The 21,961-nt window shown below is 42.0% G+C and overlaps 1 protein-coding gene across 9 annotated transcripts in view; it reads right to left on the bottom strand.

Annotated features, from left to right (window-relative positions):
* Positions 1 to 21,961, bottom strand: part of GALNT1 (polypeptide N-acetylgalactosaminyltransferase 1) — a 185,052-nt gene that overhangs the window by 99,859 nt on the left and 63,232 nt on the right. For 8 of the 9 annotated variants that reach the window (XM_037889925.2, XM_043540428.1, XM_043540430.1 and 5 more), the window contains 2 exons: positions 20,920 to 21,146; positions 12,086 to 12,260 (listed from right to left, as the gene is read on the bottom strand). In XM_037889925.2, the coding sequence (XP_037745853.1) occupies positions 12,086 to 12,260; positions 20,920 to 21,058 (314 nt within the window). In that variant the 5' untranslated portion in view covers positions 21,059 to 21,146. The remainder of the gene's footprint in view (positions 1 to 12,085; positions 12,261 to 20,919; positions 21,147 to 21,961) is intronic. The other variant, XM_037889924.2, reaches the window with a different exon arrangement.

The raw sequence follows: 21,961 nt of genomic DNA, 5'->3' as shown, positions 1-21,961 counted from the left end.
GCCAAAGATAAAGCCCAGTATTCATGATTGACAACAGAACACTGGAAAACAAACAGCTGTATATCCTGTTGGCAAAGTATGAGTCAACTCCCTCTCTAGCAGTTGGTCCACACTAGTAACAGCAGTTATTCTTGTAGCTCAAATGGCAGAGGCCTGAGTTGGGAATCTGAAGGTCTATAAATCAAATCATTCATAGCTGCATAAAGTAAAAAAAGAATTTCCATTGTTTTAAAAAATTGATTCAATTCATACAGAGAGAAAACATGTTTTTAACAATAACACTTGTTTTAAATAACTTATAAATCACGTGTGTATAGAAACTAGATCTTTCACATTTCAGTCATTTATGACCTATTTGGATGGACGAGCATTCCAAGGACTTTTCACACAGGGAGGGAATGTCACTATCCCTAGAGTAGGCTAGGGTAATATCCCTACACAAACTTATAAAAGCAGGAGATTGCTCTCTACTGGAAGCTGGGAAGGAAGAATAAAAGTAGGTCCCATGGGAGGTACAAATGGGATCGGTACCAGGAAGCTGGTACCAAGAAGCGTTCTCCAAGGGCTGGTACCAAGATAGAAACCAAGTAAGTCTCAATACCACTGAGGGAAGATCAGCTGGTACAGTGAAAGTCTCCAGCACCCAGGGGGAGAGGTTACTGATGCTCAGGTGGTCAGTACTGTCCCAGAACATGGTCTGGTACCAGAAATGATGAGGTATTTCCCCGTACCAAGGGCGATGGAGAGCTAATCAGGACTGTTCTCTTGAGCTGATCTAGCTTATTGGTCTTAGATTTCTCAGTCAGATGGCTCTAAGCTCCTCTTAGTCTTTTGCCTTACTCTGCTCCAGAGAAAGTATAATGATGCCAAGATCTACCTTCTCTGGCAGGGTCTGAACTGGGGAACCTGCACTGGAGCCAGGTGGGATGATGTCCTGAGGACTATGCCAATCTTGAATCCTTTTCTTGGTATCAGTAGTCAGCACTTGGGGAATGGAGTCTCTACTCCCAGAGCAGTGTGGAAGTCAGATTTATGGATCTGGGGCTATTGTGCTTAGCCAAGGGAAGGCCTTTCAGAGTCTGAGGTACATGTCATGAACCACCCTAATAGGAACAATTTGAGATGAAATTCCCTCAACTTTCTGCAGTTTTTTAAAAAGAGAAGAACTGCAGTCAACCAAATATCCAGGATATGAGACTCAAGCAGAAAAGGCATCTGTTGTGGCCATCAGTTAAGGTGACTGGCCTGTCACAAGAGGGACAGGGCTTGAACACCAAGATCTTAGTTTCCACCATGAAAGTGATGAGGCACAAATGCCTGAGGAGATTCGCTGGGTAGAAAAAAAGGAGGGGGGAAAAATGCTGCTAATGGGCAGAAAAAAAACTATTAAACACTATTACTATTATTTACAAAAAGCTATCTGGCTAGCATTAGCAGACACCGGAGTTCTGACTTGCTGTCATGGGCAGTAAGAGGAAACTGAGGGTCTGTGCTGAAGCAGGTTGGATCAATGAAATTCTTTCTACCCTCAGCTGGGGGGGCATGACGATGAACAGCGAGGAGGAATGCCCTGAACACTGCTTTTTAGATAGTTCTGAATTTGCATACATGGAGGCACATGTACACCAACAGTGGGATCCACAGAGATTTGAACTGAAATTTAAGAAGTGCTCAATGGAGGATCAAAAGCAAAACCAGTTATCTCAGACAAATACAGAGACCACCACTAGAAAACATGAGAATCAAGAAATGCTAATTATTATAATATTGAAGAATGTGTCCCAAGACACATGTGGTCAAACACAAAACCATTAAGCTGCCTCCTGAGTGCCATGACAAAAGGACGTTATACTTAAGGTGCTGGCTATCCAGAAAAATGCCAAGGAATTTTCACTCATAGTGGTCCAACTGAAAAACCTCTGGAAAGGGAGACTAAAGGGCAAAAAACATTTTGATATAAATAATTATTTCAGGGACCTGGAAAGAACTGAAGAGGTATTTGGTACTTTTTATATATATAAAATTTGTTTTGAAACAAAAATTGGCATCTCTAATATGTATACATCTCAAGTAGAAAAACAAACTCTACTGATATGGATTTCAACTGGAACACTAGATTCAAACCCCTTGAACTCTGAGCAAGTTAAGAGTGAAACTTCCAAACAGACCTCATAATGGTATATACCACAGGAAAGTCATAACTAGAGAACCCAATACTAAAATGATTGTAGTTACAGCTTGATTTCAAATATAGGCCTAACTAGTCAATTTTCTGTTTGAAAAACTTTTTTTTAAAACTTAAACTCATTTTGAATACATGCTGAGAAGTCTGAACTCCATTTAATCCATCGTTTCAAAATCTAATACTATAATTTTGAAGTAATGTAATATTTATCCATGTTCTTACATCTTTGCTTTCCTTTTTCACAAAAAAATTTGGTTCTCAATATGAACTATTTGTGCAGTCTCAGAGCGCAAAAAGACCTATAATATGTAGAGCTACTCAAAAAAAAAAAATCTCGCATTTCAGATTAAGTCAAAGTACAAGTGATTTAGCAATACAAATCCACATTTTAGCCATTGCAAATTAGAAGTAGTTGTGTAACATACTCAGACATTTTAGCAATATTCTAGCAGAAGTTAAAGCCTCAAGTTCCATTACACTATTTACTCCTGTGGGAATTCTGCGCCACAGCACAACGCAGAATTTTGCAGAAATTAATGTTGGATGTGCAGGATTTCCTCCCCCCCCCGAAATGGGCTGCAGAGATGTTGGCCGCCGGACCCAGCAGAGCCCAGCTCGCATATAGAAGACAAGGCCAAGGGGCTGTGAGCACTAACGGAGCAGCTTTAGTTCCAAGCACACCCTGAAGGAAGGAGGCGGCAGCACGCAGGAAACTACGTGCCAGACTGGGACCCAGCATCAGGCTGTTTCTCTCTGGATTCCTGAACTCTAGGAGGGTAGGAGTTCTGAATGTCTGGGCCAGGGGGAGCCCCATGGCTGGCCTCTGGGGGGACACTGTGTGAGTGTCTGGGCCGGGGGGGGACATTTCTGTCTGGCCCCCCCGGCTGAGCTCTGGGGGGGGAAGGGTCAGAGAAGCAGGAACTGGGTTGTCTTAGAGGTTTCTTTAACACTCTGCTCCTGGGAGAATTTCTGCGTGTGACTGCATTGTTACAGACATACTTGCTGGCAGGTATTTTGAAATAAATTACCAAAATAAATGAAACCGGCATGATTATATAGTGTTATTTTGACAATAAAATTGGAAAATTTTGCACAATTTTAAAATACTGTGTGCAGAATTTAATTTTTTGGCACAAAATTGTCCCAGGAGTAACTATTTCACAACCAAATGTCCAGCTATTATTTTTAAATTTTATCTTTGTTAGGTATCTTATGCTACAAATATCACATCTGAAATGGTGTGTAGAAATATATAACACTGGGAAAAAACGTGTGAATGCTTTAAACCCTTTCCAAATTCACTTATCCTTTTAAAATACAACCACCATCATTACTGTACAAAAAACAGCCAGGTACAAAGACTACTACACATCAGTTAAAGCAAAACGAGTCTAGTTACTGCACAAGATACATAACTTTACATGTTTAATTCAAAATTCATTGTCTTTTCATAGTATGTTTTACAATGTTAACATTTAAATTTAAATTTGAGTTTCCTTCTGTTATATTTTTTTTAACGGCACAGTAAAAAGGCCTATGTAACAACTTATTACATCACAAAACAGTACCATCCGTTTGCATAATTTTGCTAGACACTGTCAGACATGTCATTATGGGGTACTTAATCATCTTATCGCACTACTGTAGCATCACAATATGAATGCAAAATGCGTAGTTCAAGGAAGTGCCTATGAATATCCAGAAAAACTTAAAGGATTAATAAGGTTACATAACACACTACACTGTATCAGACCATCAAGTCCAGAATCCTACAGCAAAATACAGAATCTTAAGCAAAAAAGCCCACAGATATGCCATGCTAATTATGCAATACCACACAAGGAAGAAAAATTCCTTTTAAATTTTGTAGGTCAAAATATGCTTTTAAGTCTGGTATTTGATTGCCCTTATTGTCCTATTTTGCATAATTAAGAAACTACCTTGCCTATTATTGGTTAATTTAGATTATCTTTACTCTACAAAATATGACTATCAAATGGCTAAGTAAATAGTCTTACACCTGCACACAATTCATTTACAGTTAAGTGCAAAGATGAGAAATTAAAAGTAATTGCACCCTCAAACTGGTGTAATTAAAGACAATTTTTCAAAGCAATAGTGAGGCCAGTAAGCATTAAAAAGTTGTTCTATTTTACTTTTCTTGTGAATCTCAAAGCATAACATCACTTGAGTTGGAACAGAACTTCAATCAATTCTTAACTTCCAAGTGAGGCAACTGTTCCTGAATTTTTCTTTCATTTTTCTCTCCAGCAAGAAAGTTCTAGAAACCAACGTATCAAACTTAGATCAAAGAAAAGCAATTGTAGATCACTCGCCCTCAACAATAATCTAAAACAAACAAACAAAAAAAAAAAAAAAAAAACACCCCAAAATAACCCCACAACTTTTGAGCCCCTTACAACTAAAACCAATCTGGAACGTTACAGAATTAATCAAAAGTCTTATACACTGTACCACAAAGACGCTCTCCCTATTCCAAACAGCGTATGCTATCAGGGCTAGAGCCTACAAATGAATCCAAATAGCTGGAATCATATGCCTGGACAGATCCATTTACAAGAGACAGCCATAAGGGTATAAGTGACACATTGCAGAGAGAAGAAAGGAGGATACAATTAAATATATGCAAACTTATATATACATATACATAAAATTGAAAAATCTGTGCCACTTTCAAGAAATAAAGGTCCCTCTATCATACTAAAAATACAGTCAAATAGTAGTAAGTAAACAAATAACTGCAGTGTTTAACATGAAGGAATTAATCTAAATGTAAATTCATAACCCACCTCAAAATTTATTCAAAGTTAATTATGAACCCATATCATTCAAAAAACAGATCTAGATACAAAGGCTTAAAGTTGATCACATTACCCTGATAGAGAAAACACCACCATCTCCAATACTACATACCCACAGACTCCTCAAGTTACTTTTGATGTAGTATTACTTTAAAATATAGAACTACAATTTTACAGAGAAAAATGGTCATCCCTCATAACCCCTGATTACATCCTTTAGGGTAGCAGGATAGGAGGAGGAATAGATCAGTCTAGCAGCTGGACCCTGAATCAGCAGCAGCCCCAGAGGAGCTTCCAGAGAAAAGAACTGAAAAGAATGCAGGCAACTGACTGGGAATAAAGTTACTTCATGAGCTCTGCACACCTGAAAGTCCCTCCCCTCAAGTGGTCAGGGAAACTCCAAGAGAGCCATCTTATGATCTTTAAGAAGCTACAATTTTATTTCAGTCACTGTTAACTAAAAAATGAATATGAAAGGGTCAATATTATACAAGCAACTTCAAATGCAATAAAACCAGATGGACACTACAGAACTATAGGGAACCTAAACAAAAACGTGTATCAATTACATTAAGTATATTATTTCTTGTTAAATGTTTTTCCCTATATAAAATGACGAATTTAGTTTAGTTCATTATAAATATGAAACCTCTGACTTCTTCAAACAAGTAATTGTCTCTTGAGATTTACCAGACCTGATCAAAATATCTTTATTTTCCAGGGTAGAATTATTTAAATCAATTTTAATCATGTCCTACGTTTGTACTTTGTTTTTTCCCCTAACGAAGGGGTGATTCTCACTGGCTGTTATAACCATTAAAATGTTGCTTTGCAACCAAATATAGCATTTACAATAAATTTGGTACTACTTTTTGATAACCAGGAGGATACACTATATCTATACACAATTATTAAAGAAATTATGTAGCTTAAGATTCATAGATATTAGGGTCAGAAGGGACCATTATGATCATCTAGTCTGACCTCCTGCACAATGCAGGCCACAGGATCTCACCCACCCATTTCTGCGATAAACCTCTCACCTATGTCTGAGCTATTGAAGTCCTCAAATCGTGGTTTAAAGACTTCAAGGAGCAAAGAATCCTCCAAGAAGTGACCCGTGCCTCATGCTACAGAGGAAGGCGAAAAATCCGCAGGGCCTCTTCGAATCTGCCCTGGAGGAAAATTCCTTCCCAACCCCAAATATGGTGATCAGCTGAACCCTGAGCATATGGGTAAGATTCACCAGTCAGATACCCAGGAAAGAATTCTCTGTAGTAACTCAGATCCCACCCCATCTAACATCCCATCACAGGCCATTGAGCCTATTTACCATGAATATTTAAAGATCAATTAATTGCCAAAATCATGTTATCCTATCATAACATCCATTTATTCAAATAATTTTTACATTAAGTTAAAAAGTGCATCACTGACCATTTTCTATTTATTAAATTAATTTTTTCTCATGGTTTGGGTCAAGCTGCTTTTCGATGGAAACAAATTCAATTAAAAATGCACAAAAACAGCATTCTAAATTAGTATAATAAAATTACATTAAATGTGCTGGATACATACAAAATTGATCAAAACATTTTGTATTTAAAAACTGATTTATTAAACAAAGGAAGTATTATATGTAGTTAGCAAACTGAAATGATTGTTTCTGGTCATCATATGCTTCAAGATTTTAGAAAAGACTGTTACCTTTTCCGTTAACTGGTATTCTTTGAGCTGTGTTGCTCCTGTCCATTCCATATCAGGTGTGTGCGCTCACCATATGCACTGGTGCCGGACGTTTTTCCCTCAGCAGTATCCATAGGGGACTGGCTCTTTGGCGCCCCCTGAAGTGGTGTCTGCATGGCGCAGTAAAAGGGGCGCCACCTGTTCCCCCGCACTGTCAGTTCCTTCTTTCCAGAAACTCAGAGTGGAGAAGGACGACAGGTCATGGAATGGGAATTAGTAACACATCTCGAAGAATACCAGTTACAGAAAAGGTAACTTTCTTCTCTTCTTTGAGTACTTGCTCATGTCCATTCCATGTTAGGGAACTCCAAAGCAGTACCCCTGGAGGGGATAAGAGTTCACGGACGTGTAGATTGCAACACAGCTCTGCTGAACCCAGCGTTGTTCCTGGCCTGCTGAGTGATGGCACAAGGAGCTGAAATCATGTGGACAGAGGACCACATTGCGGCTTTACAGATGTTCTGGACAGTGATGTGTGCCAGGAAGGCTGCCGAAGACACCTGCGCTCTCGTTGAATGGGCTCTGCCAATCGGTGGCAGCAAAACCCTTGCCAGGTCGTAACAGGTCCTCATGCATGAAGTAATCCAATTGGAAATCCTCTGCGAGGATACCAGGTGACCTTTCAATCTATTTGCTGTAGCGATGAAGAGTTAGATTGATTTATGGAAAAGTTTGGTATATGCCAAGTAAAAAGCCAAGACCCTTGGGATGTCCAGGGCTTCTCTTCACTGGTCTTGTGCAGTTTGGGACAGAACACTGGGAGGAAGATGTTCATATGGAAGGTGGAGACCACCTTCGGCAGGAAGGCCGGGTGGGGCCGCAACTGAACCTCATCTTTGTAGAAGACCGTGTACAGAGGCCCTGAGGTCAAGGCTTTTATTTCAGAGACCTCTCTCAACGATGTCACCACCACAAGGAATGCGACCTTCCATGACAGGTGGGAAAAAGAGCAGGATCTCACTGTGGGATGGGAGCCCGTACTTGTAGCAAAAGTCTCTTAAGCCCTCTCAGGAACATGGGAATACACCATCTCTCCTTGGATCAGCAGGTGCAAAGCAGAGATGGCCACCAGATGCACTCTAATGGAAGTGTGTGCCAGGCCCTGGTTCCTCAAGTGGAGCAGGTAGTCCAGGACAGCCTGTATGGAGGAACGTGAGGGAGAGATGCCCCGTTCAGACGCCCAGCAGGAAAACCTCGTCCACTTGGCCAGGTAAGTCAGTCTAGTTGACGGCTTCCTATTTTCCAGGAAGACCTGTTGGACCCTTTCTGAACAGGTCCACTCCTCCGGGTTCAGTCACACAGCATCCATGCCGAGAGGTGGAGGGACTCAAGGCTGGGAGTGTAAGAGCTGACCGTGGCCCTGTGACAGCAAGTCTAGTCGGTTGGGCAGGGTCCAGGGAGGGGCTGCTCTCAGGTTCACGAGCGTGCCGAACCAGTGCTGGCGAGGCCATGCCGGGGCAATCATGGTAACCTGTGCCTTGTCTCTCTTGATCTTTGCCAGGGCACTGCTGATGAGCGGAATCTGAGGGAATGTGTACATCAGGCTCCCTGACACCGAGAAGAGGGAGGCATCAGAGAGAGAGCCCTTGCTCAGACCTTGCCAAGAACAAAACCGGTGGCATTTCCTGTTCTGTCTGGTAGCGAACAGGTGCATTCAGGGAGTTCCCCACCTTTAGGGGGGATCTGCAGGCTGCCTCTGGATGGAGCAACCACTCGTGGTGAGAGAAGAAGCGCCTGCTGAGTTGGTCCACCAGCGTATTCCTGACACCGGGAAGGTGACAAGCTTCCAGGTGGATTTTGTGGCTGAAGCAGAAGCCCCAGAGACGGAATGCCTCCTGACAGAGGGTCAACGAGCACACTCCCCCTTGCCTGTTGATGTAGAACATTGAGGCTGTGTTGTCTGTCAGGACTCATAACACCTTGCCAGACAGGTGAGGCAGGAAGACTCAGCACCCCAGCCGGACTGCTCGGAACTCGGACGTTTATGTGCAACTGCGCCTCCTCCAGGAAACACATCCCCTGAGTCTGGAGGATGCCAAGATGCGCAGCCGAGGTCCGAGGCATCCAACATCAACTCGACGGAGAGAGGAGAGTTGTTGAACAGAACCCCCTCCAGGACTGTCCTGCAATCGGTCCACCATCGCAACAAGGTAATTATCACCTGGGGAATGGTAACTATCTTTTCCATGAGGTGTTGGGACTGGGAATAGACCGTTCCCAGCCATTGTTGCAGGGGCCGCATCTGGAGCCTGGCATGGTGGACCACATAAATGCACGCTGCCATGTGGCCCAACAGGTGCAGACAGACTCTGGCTGTCGTCAGAGGGAATGCGGAGACCTCCGTGATGAGGTTTATCAACGTGTGGAATCTCTCCACTGGCAGGAGCACTCTGGCGCAGGTCAAGTCGAGGACTGTTCCGATGAGCTCTATCCTCTGCACTGGCATGAATGTTGACTTTTTGTCCTTTACCAGTAGGCCCAGAGAGCGGCACATGGCTTGAAGTACCATGATATCCCTTTGACTTGAAACCAGGAGCTACCCATGACGAACTAGTCGTCGAGGTACGGGTAGATCTGGATACCCTGATGCCTGGTAAGCTGCCACCACCGACATGCACTTGGTAAACACCCTTGGTGCTGTCGCCAGGCCAAATGGGAGGACCGCAAACTGGCAGTGGTGGGGCTCCACTGTAAACCGGAGGAAGTATCTGCGTCCTTGAAAGATCGCTATGTGGAAGTATGTGTCCTTCAAGTCCAGGGCGGCATACCAGACTCCCAGATCCAGGGAAGGGATAATAGAAGCCAGAGAGCCCATGTGGAACTTTAGCTTCTTTAGGTACTTGTTGAGGTCTCCCAGGTCCAAGATGGGCTGTTCTTCCACCACACCCAGCTGTAGCAACCCCTTTACCTCCTGCACTAGGAGACTCTTGTGAGAGGAGTCCCTGAAGAGGGACAGGGAAGGCAGGTGGGAAGGGGGGGTAGAAAGGAACTGGAGGGTATAACCCTGCTCCACTGTGCTGAGGACGCAGCGGTCCAAACTTAGAGCGGTCCAGGCAGGGAGGAAAAGGGCTCTTCCAATTCCTCTGCCTGAAGCCTCAGGTTAGAAGCAACCCTCTTCAAAAGTTCATGGTGCGCTTTGGCCTCATCTTGAGGAATCGGGTGCGGGGGCCCCACGATAGCCTTGTCTGGCGATGACAAGGACAATGCCAGTGTCGTGGGAGCCTCCACATCCATGGGTGGGGTCCAGCATCTTGCTCCCCTGGGTCCTCCTGGACCTTTGGGCTCTTACCCCCCCCCAGAGCATCGAGCATCGGAGGGGAACGGGATACCAAGGCCGCTGGCCTCTCTGAGGCTCCAGACACCGATCAGGCAGCCTAGGAAGCTTGGGAGAACCCGTCAAGGGTGCCATAGGACAGATTTCAGTGCTGATAATGTAGTCGGCACCACCGGTACCAGGGCTTGTCCCCAGCTGGAGAAACCAGCGGAGTGGTCAGTACCAGGTGACCAGGATCAGGCTGAGCGGTGGCTCCTGTCCGACTGGTGCCGGTTGCTGCATCCCGAAGCCGACCTGCTCGAGCGAGACTGTCTTGGTCGGGCTCTCTGGGACCAACAGTGTTCAGCGGACCTGCGTTGGATACCCAGCTATCCATACCTCATGCTACTTAACCAGTCCCAGGACATCCAACGGGACCGGAAGCTACTATGGGCCGACTGCCGGGAGGATCGTCCTGAGTAGGGCGACCTCTCCTTGGAGACAGTGATGATGGCCCGGCAATTGGCGGGTCTCTGGCATCAGATCGGTCCCAGGCCCTTGCAGACGATCGGGGCCAGTCCCAGAGTTCTTGCCAGGTGGCATGTGCCTCAGAAAGTCTGTGCCAATCTACTGGCAAGGTACGACTTGAAACCCTTGATCGGTGCCCCCAGTGTGGGGACCAAAGAGGGCTCTGCTGAGGCTGCCCCTTCAGTCCTGAAGCAGGACGGCTTTGGGTGGGCAAACGCTGACGGGACGCCCCTCTCCATGGGGAACGGTACCGCCGAGGCGGGGATACACAGATAGGTCCCAACTTGGGTTTTCCCCGAGACCGGGGTATCGCAGGAGCTGGTGTGGGCAGCACCGGGAGCATCAGGATTTCTTAAGCCACTCGAAGAGCTTCAGGCAAGAGCACCTTAGGCAGCTGGTATGAGGATCGCTGATTGGCATAGGAGGTTTGCAGCGATCGCAGGGCGTAAAGCCGGGGGACTAGGGCATGCCTCACCCCCCGGCTGAGTCCCATTCATGACTAATGAAAAGTTGAGACCTACTACTAAGGGTAACTAAGAAACTACTAACTATACACAACTATATTACAGGTTTTCAAAGTTTACAAGAACAGAAAACGAAACTGGTAGCCGAAGCAGCAGATGTTCCAGCACCGTCACTGGCGGCAAGAAGGAACTGAGGGTGGGGGGAGCTGGCGGCACCCCTAAAACCATGCCATGCGGGCGCCACTCAAGGGGGCTCCAGAGCCGGACCCCTACGGACACTGCTGAGGGAAAAACTTCCAGAACCAGCGCATATGGCGAGCACACACACCTAATATGGAATGGACATGAGCAAGCACTCTAAGTACTAGTTGATCCTATCTTCTCTCACACTTAGTTTTTATAGATACTTTTGAAGAAGAAAATAAGCTTTCTTGCTTTTTTAAGTCCCAATCAGTTTCTCAACTTTGAATGAACTGGCCATTGAACAGAACTAGCTGAATAAACTGAAATGAAGAAAACATTCTCTTTGCACCTGCAAAAGGAAGAGAATCTGGCTACCAAAAGCTTGTTTTGCACTTCAAATGCTGGTCCCAGGTGTTTAGCTAATGATTTTCATCAGTTCAGGGGCTTCACTTTCTTTAAAACTTTGATGCACTGCTTAATTATTTTAATAGATTCTAGTAAGTTTAGATTTAAATAAGGCAAGCAGTTATATTTTAAATTTAATTTTATATAGGTTTATTTTAAAGAGTAAAAATGTGTTTAAATAAAAATCAGATTTTTAGTAAATTTTTATCCACCTTACGTTACCCCCCAAAAGACCAATTTCTTTTCTTGAAAAAGCCTAATAATCATAATTAACTTCATGGCTACAATAGTAGTAAATGGAATTTGTTGGCTTTGCTTTTAAGTTGAATTTTACAAATGAACCCCACAAAACCCAGCAATTCTAACAATCTCTTGTGTCTTACAACCTTTATATCTTTGCTGATTACCAATATATAAAAGAACAATGGTTACTATGGAGAATTTTTCATGTGTGTTCATTTAAGTAAAGCATACTTTCAATAGAATAGAAGGTACTTACCCTTCTAACCTGACATCAGGTAATGATCTGTTGAGTGCAATCATTTCACTTGCCATTAAATTAAACTGATTTATTTTAAACATCTCTTTCATTTTTTCTTGATCCTCTTTAGGAATAACAACAGGCTTCCCCATTTCTCCAGGACCTTCGTGTGGCTTCTGTACGGGTTCTGGAACTAACAAAAAAGAAGTCTTAATACTGAACAAATTACCAGGGGTTCTCAAACTTCATTGCACCGCGGTCCCCTTCTGACAACAAAAATGACTACATGACGCCAGGATAGGGGACTGAAGCCTGAGCCCCACCTCCAAGACAGGGGGGCCAAAGCCAAAACCCAAGCCCCGTCACCCAGGACTGAAGCCCTTGGGCTTTCGCCCCAGGCAGTGGGGCTCGGGCTTTGGCCCTGAGCCACGGGGCTCAGGCATCAGCCCTGGGCCCCAGCAAGTGTAATGCCAGCGCTGGCAACCCCATTACAATGGGGTTGTGACCCACTTTGGGGTCCGAACCCAGTTTGAGAACCGCTGGCTCTGAAATTTACTGGAGAAATAAGACTATTGCAGGCACTTCTTGTTTATGTTTTACAAAAGCATATGTAATTTGTTTAATGATGCACTGTTCCATATGAAGCAAGAGCCAAAGACAGGTGATTTAAAATTTGACATTTTTAAATAGTGGAAAAATATAAACTTCTGAGTATTAATATATTTAACAAGAACAGTTACATCTCATTCTCAGCCGCCAAAAGCACCCATCCTTTTGTCATCACATTTTGTATTGTACAAACTTACTGCATCACAAATTTAACTCAGTTATGGAATAAACCTCTACATTATATTTCACAGACTTTCGGGGGGGGGGGGGGGGGGGGGGGAATCAGCGGGGGGTTTATTTCACATCTAGTAACATCCACTTCCACAGAGATTATTAGGTTAGCAAAGGAATTTATTTTTATATAAAAAATTTATTTAAGTGAAGACAAATCCATTTAGACTCAAATTCTGATGTGTAATATACTTTACAATTTGGCATTCTGATAAACATGTAATTTGAATTCATTCTTCAGAAAAATCCTCTCTCAATTTTAGGAGAATTTAATTCTACCAGAATTAAGCTATTACAAAATGGAAACAATGGGTTAGCTCTAGCCAATCTATATCAACAAACAAATTTAATATTACTCCTAAGCGAGGCATAGTATTTCTGATACCAATTGTTTGCCAAGCAAAAGACAAAACCAGAAACAGAACATTATTTCATTTTGATGCTTCTGAGACAGCATTACAAATAACTGATACTAAAAAACAAAACCAACCTATCAAAATGGCCAGTGTTTTTTTAAAAATACACAAATAATGAAATAATGACACTTGTTTTTAACTTGACCATTGGCATATATATTGGTCTATGAGTCATCTAGCCATTGAATTATCAGATTAATTTTAATAGAAAACAATACTATAAATGAACAAAATAATTCAATGTACTCTAACAGAGTATTAGCTAATTCCAGTAAGATCAAGGCACCACCCCTTTTTCTCTTCCTACTTCCCAAATATGAAATTATGAAATGTTCCTTAATTTTTGGGTAAGAGAACACTATAATCTTACATGAGACCAAAGAGGGAAAAAATAGCTTGTCAAGAGCAAAAACAAAATGCATCCTGTACTCACTGAAAAACTTAGCACTCAAATTATATGAATATATAAAGAGTAACAAATGAGATATCTTGCACCTATTTCACTGAGTTTTCCGAAGTGACTGCAGGGGGGAAAACTATTAGCAACACCTAAATTTAGTTTGCTAGCATTTCCATTTTCAGAGTTTTTTCCTAGAAGCTCAAACATTTCCACTGTTTGCAACAGGCCTTTGAAATTTGGTAGGGTGAATACTCTGTGACCAAAGGAATACCTTTTCTTTGTCACATGAAATTGGTTCAAGCTTGGCTGAGATGTACTGTTAAAAATTGCCAGTTGGCTAATGTCCCTGGTTCAATGGAATTGACATGTTCCTGCAGAACACTGTGATTCCACCACATCACCATTTTTCAACAGAGAACTGTTCCACTGGAAGATTTTCAGTAAGCTCTAATTATAATCAGTCTCTGCTATGTATCACACAACCACTTGCCTCATCCAGTGAACAGTATGGACAGTGTAACCCAAATTCTCCAGTAACATCAATAGGAGCAGCAGTAAATCAAAGAGAAAGCCTCCTCCCATTGCAGAGATGAAGGTTTAATACATGTTCCCCTCTCCTCCCAAAAAAGTTTCGCTGCCAATCAGGGAACAGAATGTTTCAAGGAATTTCAAATGTAATTTGTCCTCTGCACATTTTTTTTTTAAATAGGTACAGTAATTAAACTTAAAAGAAATTAGTCACATTAAAAGCTCCAAACACAGATTCTGGCCTTAAAATCAGAAGAGCCTCAACACTATTTATGTTATCTTCACAACACACTTATGAGGTAAAATATCGCTATTTTACAACTGGAAATTAAGGCATGGAGATTAAGACCAAAGTTGTCAAAGTATCTACAGTAAAATCTGTGTTATCCGGCACTTTACCAACCAGAAAGCTCTATAAACTGGCATTTCAGGAGGGGAGGGGGGGCACAGGAGAGGAGAATTGTGGGGTGAGGGCTCTGGGAGGGAGTTAGCGTGCGGGACAGGACTCAGGGCAGGGGGTTAGGGCATGGGAGGTGTTTCGGGGTGCCAGATCCACATGGTGCTCACTTCAGGCGGCTCCCTGCAAGCGACAACATGCCCCTGCTGATCCTAGGTGGAGGTGTGGCCAGGTGGCTCTGCACACTGCCTCTGCCCACAGGCACTGCCCCCGCAGCTCCCATTGGCTGCAATAAGTCAACGGTCCTAGGTGGAGGAACAGCCACAGTGGGCTTACGCTGGCTCTGCAGCTCCCATTGGCCAGGGACCACAGCCATGGGAGCTACAGGCGCAGCAACTGCAGGCAGATGCAACATGCAGAGCCACCTGACTGCATCTCAGCCTAGGAGCAGCAGGGACATGTCGCCTCTTGCAGAAAGCCACCTGAGGAGAGCTCCACCAGGATCCGCCACCTCGAATCCCCTCCCATGCCCCAACCCTGCGCTCCTTCCCTCCCTCTTAGTTAACCAGAATTTTTAACTTACTGACACCCTCCATTCCCTCAACATGCTGGATACCAAAGTTTTTACTGTACTAATTTCGAATGCCCCACTTGAGATGCTTAGGACCTGATTTTTCCAAGTACTTCCAGTTTATACATTCTAAGCACAGCTGCCATTGACTTCAATTGTGGTTGTGAGTGCTCAGCACTTCTGTATATCAAATCCCATGTGTCTCAAATTGGGCACCCAAAAATGAGCCACACAGTTAGTGGCCACTTCCTAAAAATTTGGTTTAAGGAACTTGTCGAGTTGCACATTGGTAGTTTACAGAAACCCAATTCTCTGGGGTGGCATTCAACTGCTTAAACCATGAGATCAACATTTCTCTTCCTGTAGTTTCCTGCCTCATTCACTACTCAACTTCCAAGTTCTGTAACAAATGAGACTGGGGTCCTACAATCAGCTTCCTCCACTACACAATCCTGTTTGGGCACTGTCTATCCTATGCACTGAATGAGGCGGAAGCCTCATGGAGAAAAAAATAAATAGGTGATCATGTAAAGACTGCATGGTAATGCATACATTCCAGGTTGCTGATTTACAGTTGCATGGACCACCTTAATTTTGATATTTCTTAAGTCTTGGGTGCTTTACTTTGCAACCTAACTTTTAATGGAGTCTTTCTGTGTAATTACCTAGGTTTTTAAAAAAAAAAGTGAAGGAAATTGAAATTCTATCACATGTAATATAACCATATTCAATCCAACCCATCCCCCCCAATACTGGTCACCTTTAGGGTTGGCAAGTTTAAATCCATAGTATAGACTTCTACCACTAAGCTTATGGAGTAGCTGACAGCAGTCACTGGAAGGGGATGAGATACTTTGCTGGTCGATTTCACAGCTACTTGCTAGACAACAGGGAAATGTGGTCACTTAATAATCCTGAATTCTATTCCAGGTTCTCAAGATGCTTTAAATCAGAAGGCCTTCTGCCCACATCTCCCTATGTCTATCCCATTCTATTCCTGCCCCATATAACCAATCCTTCTCCCTCTGCTCCTGTCCCTTCCTAGCATACTGCTTTCCCAGCTCCTCATTCCTTGCATTTAAATGCAGGCTGTTTTCTCCTTCTCCTCCTCCAACTACTCCATGATGCTGGACATCAGCGGAGAAGCAGACACCGTAAAGTCTCCCTACTCAGTTCTGGTGGCTGGCACAACAGAAGCTCCAAACAGCCAGAAGAAGCAACTGTAAGAAGTCTTCTGCTCAGCTCCTGCTGCACTTAGAAGTAGTACACTAAGACATGATGGAAACTTGGTGTCCAAACCACTGTGTATGTATCAATGTCAATTTTCAAGGGCATATACTGGTAACTCTCAAATAGAGGTAGATTTTCACAGGGACCTTTATAGGCACCTCTCTGACATACACCCCGCAATATTTTCAAGTCCCTTCTCTAAAGCATGAAGGGACTAGTACATCTCCATTAAATGCGTGTAAGATGTTTCTACCATTTACAAAAAAAATTTCCCCGAATGTCATTCTTGGTAATGGCTGAACCATTTTTTGACACATTTCAAAAATTTCAGCCTGAGTGGTTAGTCAGGGTGGATAAGAAAAATTTTTTTATTTAAATCAGATTTTTGATTTTGTTATTTAAATTACAATAACAATTTCCTTTTAAAATATAAACCTGTTAAAAATGAAATCTGAATTTAAAAACAAAATATGTTAAGGTCTAAACTTACTATATCATCTTAAAACGTTTAAAGAAAAAATATGCTGAATCCATGATCCTCTATAAAAAACTGAGTTAAGACAAACATTGTTTTTTCTATATAAATAATTAGGGGGAAATCAGATTTATGAGGTTAAGCCTTATAAATATGGTACAATAGGCCAGCCTAACTAATTTAGGAGACTGTCATTTTCAAGAGACTAAGGCAAGTAAGAACTTGAGCTGCAGTTACTTTCACTTAGACGTATTTGAAAAATTTCCCGGACTGGCCTGTGATAATCAGTTTAAATTTACTGACTATGTTTAATTTCTCTTGTTAATAAATCATTTAGTTGTAAGTGTGAAACATCCTTTGATAAAGAGAAGTTTATGTATCTAAAGCATTCACAGCTGCTTTAATTAAAATAAATTTTATAAGCTGTTGTGTTTAATTAAATTCTAGTTACCATCCTAATGCAGCTTGACACAAATCATGACGAAAAAGTTATCTAGTAAATAATCATTCACCTTTTTCTAAGCACACTAAAAATGCACAATTCAGAAGAATCTGAAAGCTATATAACTGCTTAAAGAAATTATATATAGAGAGAGAGAAGGGCTGTCGATTAATTGCAGTTAACTCACGCGATTAACTCAAAAAAATTAATTGCGATTAATCGCACTGTTAAACAGAATACCAATGGGAATAAATATTTTTGAATTTTTTCTACATTTTCGAATATATTGATTTCAATTACAACACAGAATACAAAGTGTACGGTGCTCACTTTATATTCTTTTTATTACAAATATTTGCACTGTAAAAATGAGAAAAGAAATAGTATTTTTCAATTCACCTCATACAATACCGTAATGCAATCTCTTTATCGTGAAAGTGCAACTTATAAATGTAGATTTTTTGTTACATAACTGCACTCAAAAAACAAAACAATGTAAAATTTTAGAGCCTACAAATCCATTCAGTCCTACTTGTTCAACCAATCACTAAGACAAGCAAGTTTGTTTTTATTCACAGGAGATATTGTAAGTAAGAATTCAGCAGCATTATCACCTGAAAGTGAGAACAGGTGTTCACAAGGCACTTCCGTAGCCCTCACTGCAAGGTATTTATGTGCCAAATATGCTAAACATTCATATGCCCCTTCATGCTTCTGCCACCATTCCAGAGGACATGCTTGTTAAAAAAGAATGTGTTAATTAAATTTGTGAATGAACTCCCTGCTGGAGAATTGTATGTCTCTTGCTCTATGTTTTACCCACATTCTGTCTTGAGGGAGCCAGGGTGGCCTCCCTCTGAACCAGAGGGTAAAGAGCCACTCTCTCAGACTGAGTAGGCGGGGCCAGGCCAAGTTTACTCCACCCCCCGGAAGGGGAGGGGTGGAACAGAAAGTACAAAAGGCAGGGCCCTTAATCCAGTCAGGGCAGAACCAGGGAGGGAGGGAGACAGAGACTGCTGGCTGTTCTCTGTAGACCCTGCTGCCGAACCAGGGGATGCCCTGGACCAGGGAAAACCTGACCTTGAGGAAGGACTTGAGCTACAAGGACTGCTGGCCACAGAGTACCCCGAGGAACTGGAGGAGCCAGGCAACGACCCGAGCCAGAGTGAGCTCGATGCTGAGAGCAAGCTGGAGCTACCGATGGCTGAATATCCCGACGAGTTGGAGGAACCAGAGGGACCCACTCGAGAAAACAGGTAGGAAGTAGCCCAGGGACAGAAATGGATAGTGCAGTGAGTTAGTATTTGGTCAGCATGTTGTGGACAGATCCACGCTGACCCAGTGGCGAGACCCTCTCCTTCCACTATCAGGGCCCTGGGCTGGAACGCAGTGGAGTCGGGTGGGCCTGCGTTCCCCTACCCCTGCCCCTGCCATCCCCCCAATAAAGAGCTCTGACTCTTGGTGATGCTCCCCTGCTCAAGGGGGGCACCAATGACTTTGGCTGGTACTCCTGTGTCATGCCAATTATGACGGCACACCTCCCTCCGCTAATTCCCCATCAATGGAGAGGTGTGACCAAGGCCTTTCGGTGAGGCAGTAGCTCCCCACCACCCTCCAGCAGCTTGGCAGACCAACTGAAACCTTGCTACACTGCCATATATTTTATGGTACAGCAGTCTCGGATGACCCAGCATGTTGTTCGTGTTAAGAACACTTTCACTGCAGATTTGACAAAATGCAAAGAAGGTACCAATGTGAGATTTCTAGAGATAGCTACAGCAATCGACCCAAGATTTAAGAATCTGAAGTGCCTTCCAAAATCTGAGAGGGACAGGGTGTGGAGCATGCCTTCAGAAGCCTTAAAAGAGCAACACTCTGATGTGGAAACTACAGAACCCGAACCACCAAAAATGAAAATCAACCTTCTGCTGCTGGCATCTGATTCAGATGATAAAAGTGAACATGGGTCTGTCCGCACTGCTTTGGATCATTATGAGCAAAACCGCTCATTAGCATTGACACATGTCCTTTGGAATGGTGGTTGAAGCATGAAGGGATATATGAATCTTTAACACATCTGGCATGTAAATATCTTGCGACACCCATTACAACATTGCCATGTAAGCACCTGTTCTCACTTTCAGGTGACACCGTAAACAAGAAGCGGGCAGCATTACCTCCTGTAAATGTAAACAAACTTGTCTAGGTGACTGACTGAACAAGAAGTAGGACTGAGTGGACTTGTAGGCTCTGAAGTTATTTCTGAATGCAGGTTTTGTTTGTACATAATTCTACATTTGTAAGTTCAACTTTCATGATAGAGACTGTATTACAGTACTAGTATGAGGTGAATTGAAAAATATTTTTTATAGCACAAATATTTGTAATCAAAAATATAAAGTAAGCACTGCACACTGTTCTGAGTTGTAATTGAAATCAATATTTGAAAATGCAGAAAACAAAAAAATATTTAAATGCATGGTATTTTATTGTTGTTTAACAGTGTGATTAATATTTTTAATCGCTTGACAGCCCATATCTATACTTTTATCTATAGTTATACCATCCTAGGTAGCAAACAGCTGTACCTAATCCAGAGTAGAGGCTCTATTTAGTTGTAAATCAACATGTTTTAATGGTAATATCAACCAATGAGAATGCACCCTTCTTTAGATAACAGAAAAATGGATTAAAACCAATTATTTAAAGAGAGGCTTTCCACCAGGTGATTTAAATCAATCCATCCTGAAGTCAGAGTTATAATGGAAAGTGGAAGGCCATCTTAACGATGGCCATTGCCAACTCCATCTGTATTTTACAGCTTTACTTGGTTTTGTACATCTACAAAGAAAAATAGTCTTACCTGTATTGAACCCAGACAAGCTCCATACTTTATACTATAGTAGCAACAGTTTTATGCAGTTGAAAATATTCTAAAAGCACTGAGAGCTCCATTGGGTGGCATATGGAAACTATGCTGGGAAGCAAAGGAGAACAGGAGTAGCAGAGATTTCTTGAAGAACTTTGCTACAGAATAAAATAGTTCCTGTTTCAAAATACGCACTTATTCAACAACGCAACCCTGGAGGGCTTACTGTACTAATTTTAATAAATACCCTTTTGTTCCAACATTTATTTTGTAATGAGATCACTGTCCTTCAAAATTACTACATTAATTGGCCAAATACAGCTCTTAGTTTCACTGATGTAATGCTATTGATGTCAATGGAGTTACTGCAGATTTACATTACGGTAGGGAAGGATTTGGATTATTTTCTTAACTGTTACCTTCCTATACTATCCATGCAATTGATTACTAAAGTCATCTTAAATGAAATCTGCCTTCAGAATGCCTCAGGTATTAGAGAGCCTACACACCCTTCATGTTGTTTGTTTGTTTTTGTTTTTTTTTTTTTTGGGGGGGGGGGGGGTTCAAGACTCTGAAAACATTTGTAATATGTACAAGATGAAGCCATACACATACTGTTGGGAATTATCAATGGGCAAGTTTTCACTGATGCTTATAAATTGTCATTTATGAACATCTACTCACCGTCTCCAGCAGGTAGACCTCGCTCTTTTTTCTCATCACATTTGTTGCATTCACTGAAGTACAGCAATAGAAACATATCCAAAAGGACCCAAACCAGTGAGGTGGCAAGGACCACCTTGCAATATGCAAATTTTCTCATGGCACTTTAAGTCAAATACAAAAATAAAGTATAAATAAAAATGTCAACAAGATTGCTTTAATCCAGTTTCCGAGACCATGTTCTGTATCTGAAAAGAAAACAAAGAATAGACGTTACAAAAAAATCCAAAATGAGAAGTAATACCCAAAGGGCCAATTTTACTTAAATTTTAGGATAACTAATTTGCATGTCAAATTTGCTATCACACTGGTCCACATGCAAAAGTTAAGAAATGCTAGAGGCACTCTACAGGTGAAGAGAGTAGACGCAACTAAGGCAACTAAGTTTGGTGATGTGTTAACACTCATGCCTCCAAAATGCCAAGTTGTCTACTCAATGCAGAAGAGAATATTCAACTATATTCAAATTAAAAGCCACTCTTTGAATTTGGACTTAATATAATTGTTTACTGTTTGGAAATTTAGGTTAGCCAGCATAACGAAGGGTCTGACCACAACAAACAGTCTTTTCTAACTTTCCTTGGACTGAAACACACTTGGCTAGAGGGGAATTATTAACAGTACACAGAGAATACTAGATTAAATACTAGAATTAGCTTGGTGATAAACAAGAAAATGAAGACAACCTTTGCTCCAGTCTTTACTGGTAAAGTTTTGAAAATGCCAGTATTTATTTCTAGGACTGCTGTAGTACAGCAAGAAACATTTTTAATTAATTTGCAACGTGGTTCAGAAAAACTATTTTGTTCCACTTTGCTGTTTCTGAAACAGACACTTCAATTTTTAGGAGACCGTTTGGGCGAAATTCCTATAGCAATTTTGGATTTTATTTCCAAAGTTTAAACAGTGATTATAGCTTACTATTCTACATATAGTAACTAAACATCATATACCACACAGATGTAAAAGGCAGGATTTTCATTTTATATTTGATATTTAGAAT

The sequence above is a fragment of the Chelonia mydas genome, chromosome 2 (genome assembly GCF_015237465.2).
Source record: "Chelonia mydas isolate rCheMyd1 chromosome 2, rCheMyd1.pri.v2, whole genome shotgun sequence".
Classification (NCBI taxonomy): domain Eukaryota; kingdom Metazoa; phylum Chordata; order Testudines; family Cheloniidae; genus Chelonia; species Chelonia mydas.
The sequence above is the reverse complement of the archived record's forward strand: the minus strand, read 5'-3'. Positions and strand labels throughout refer to the sequence as shown.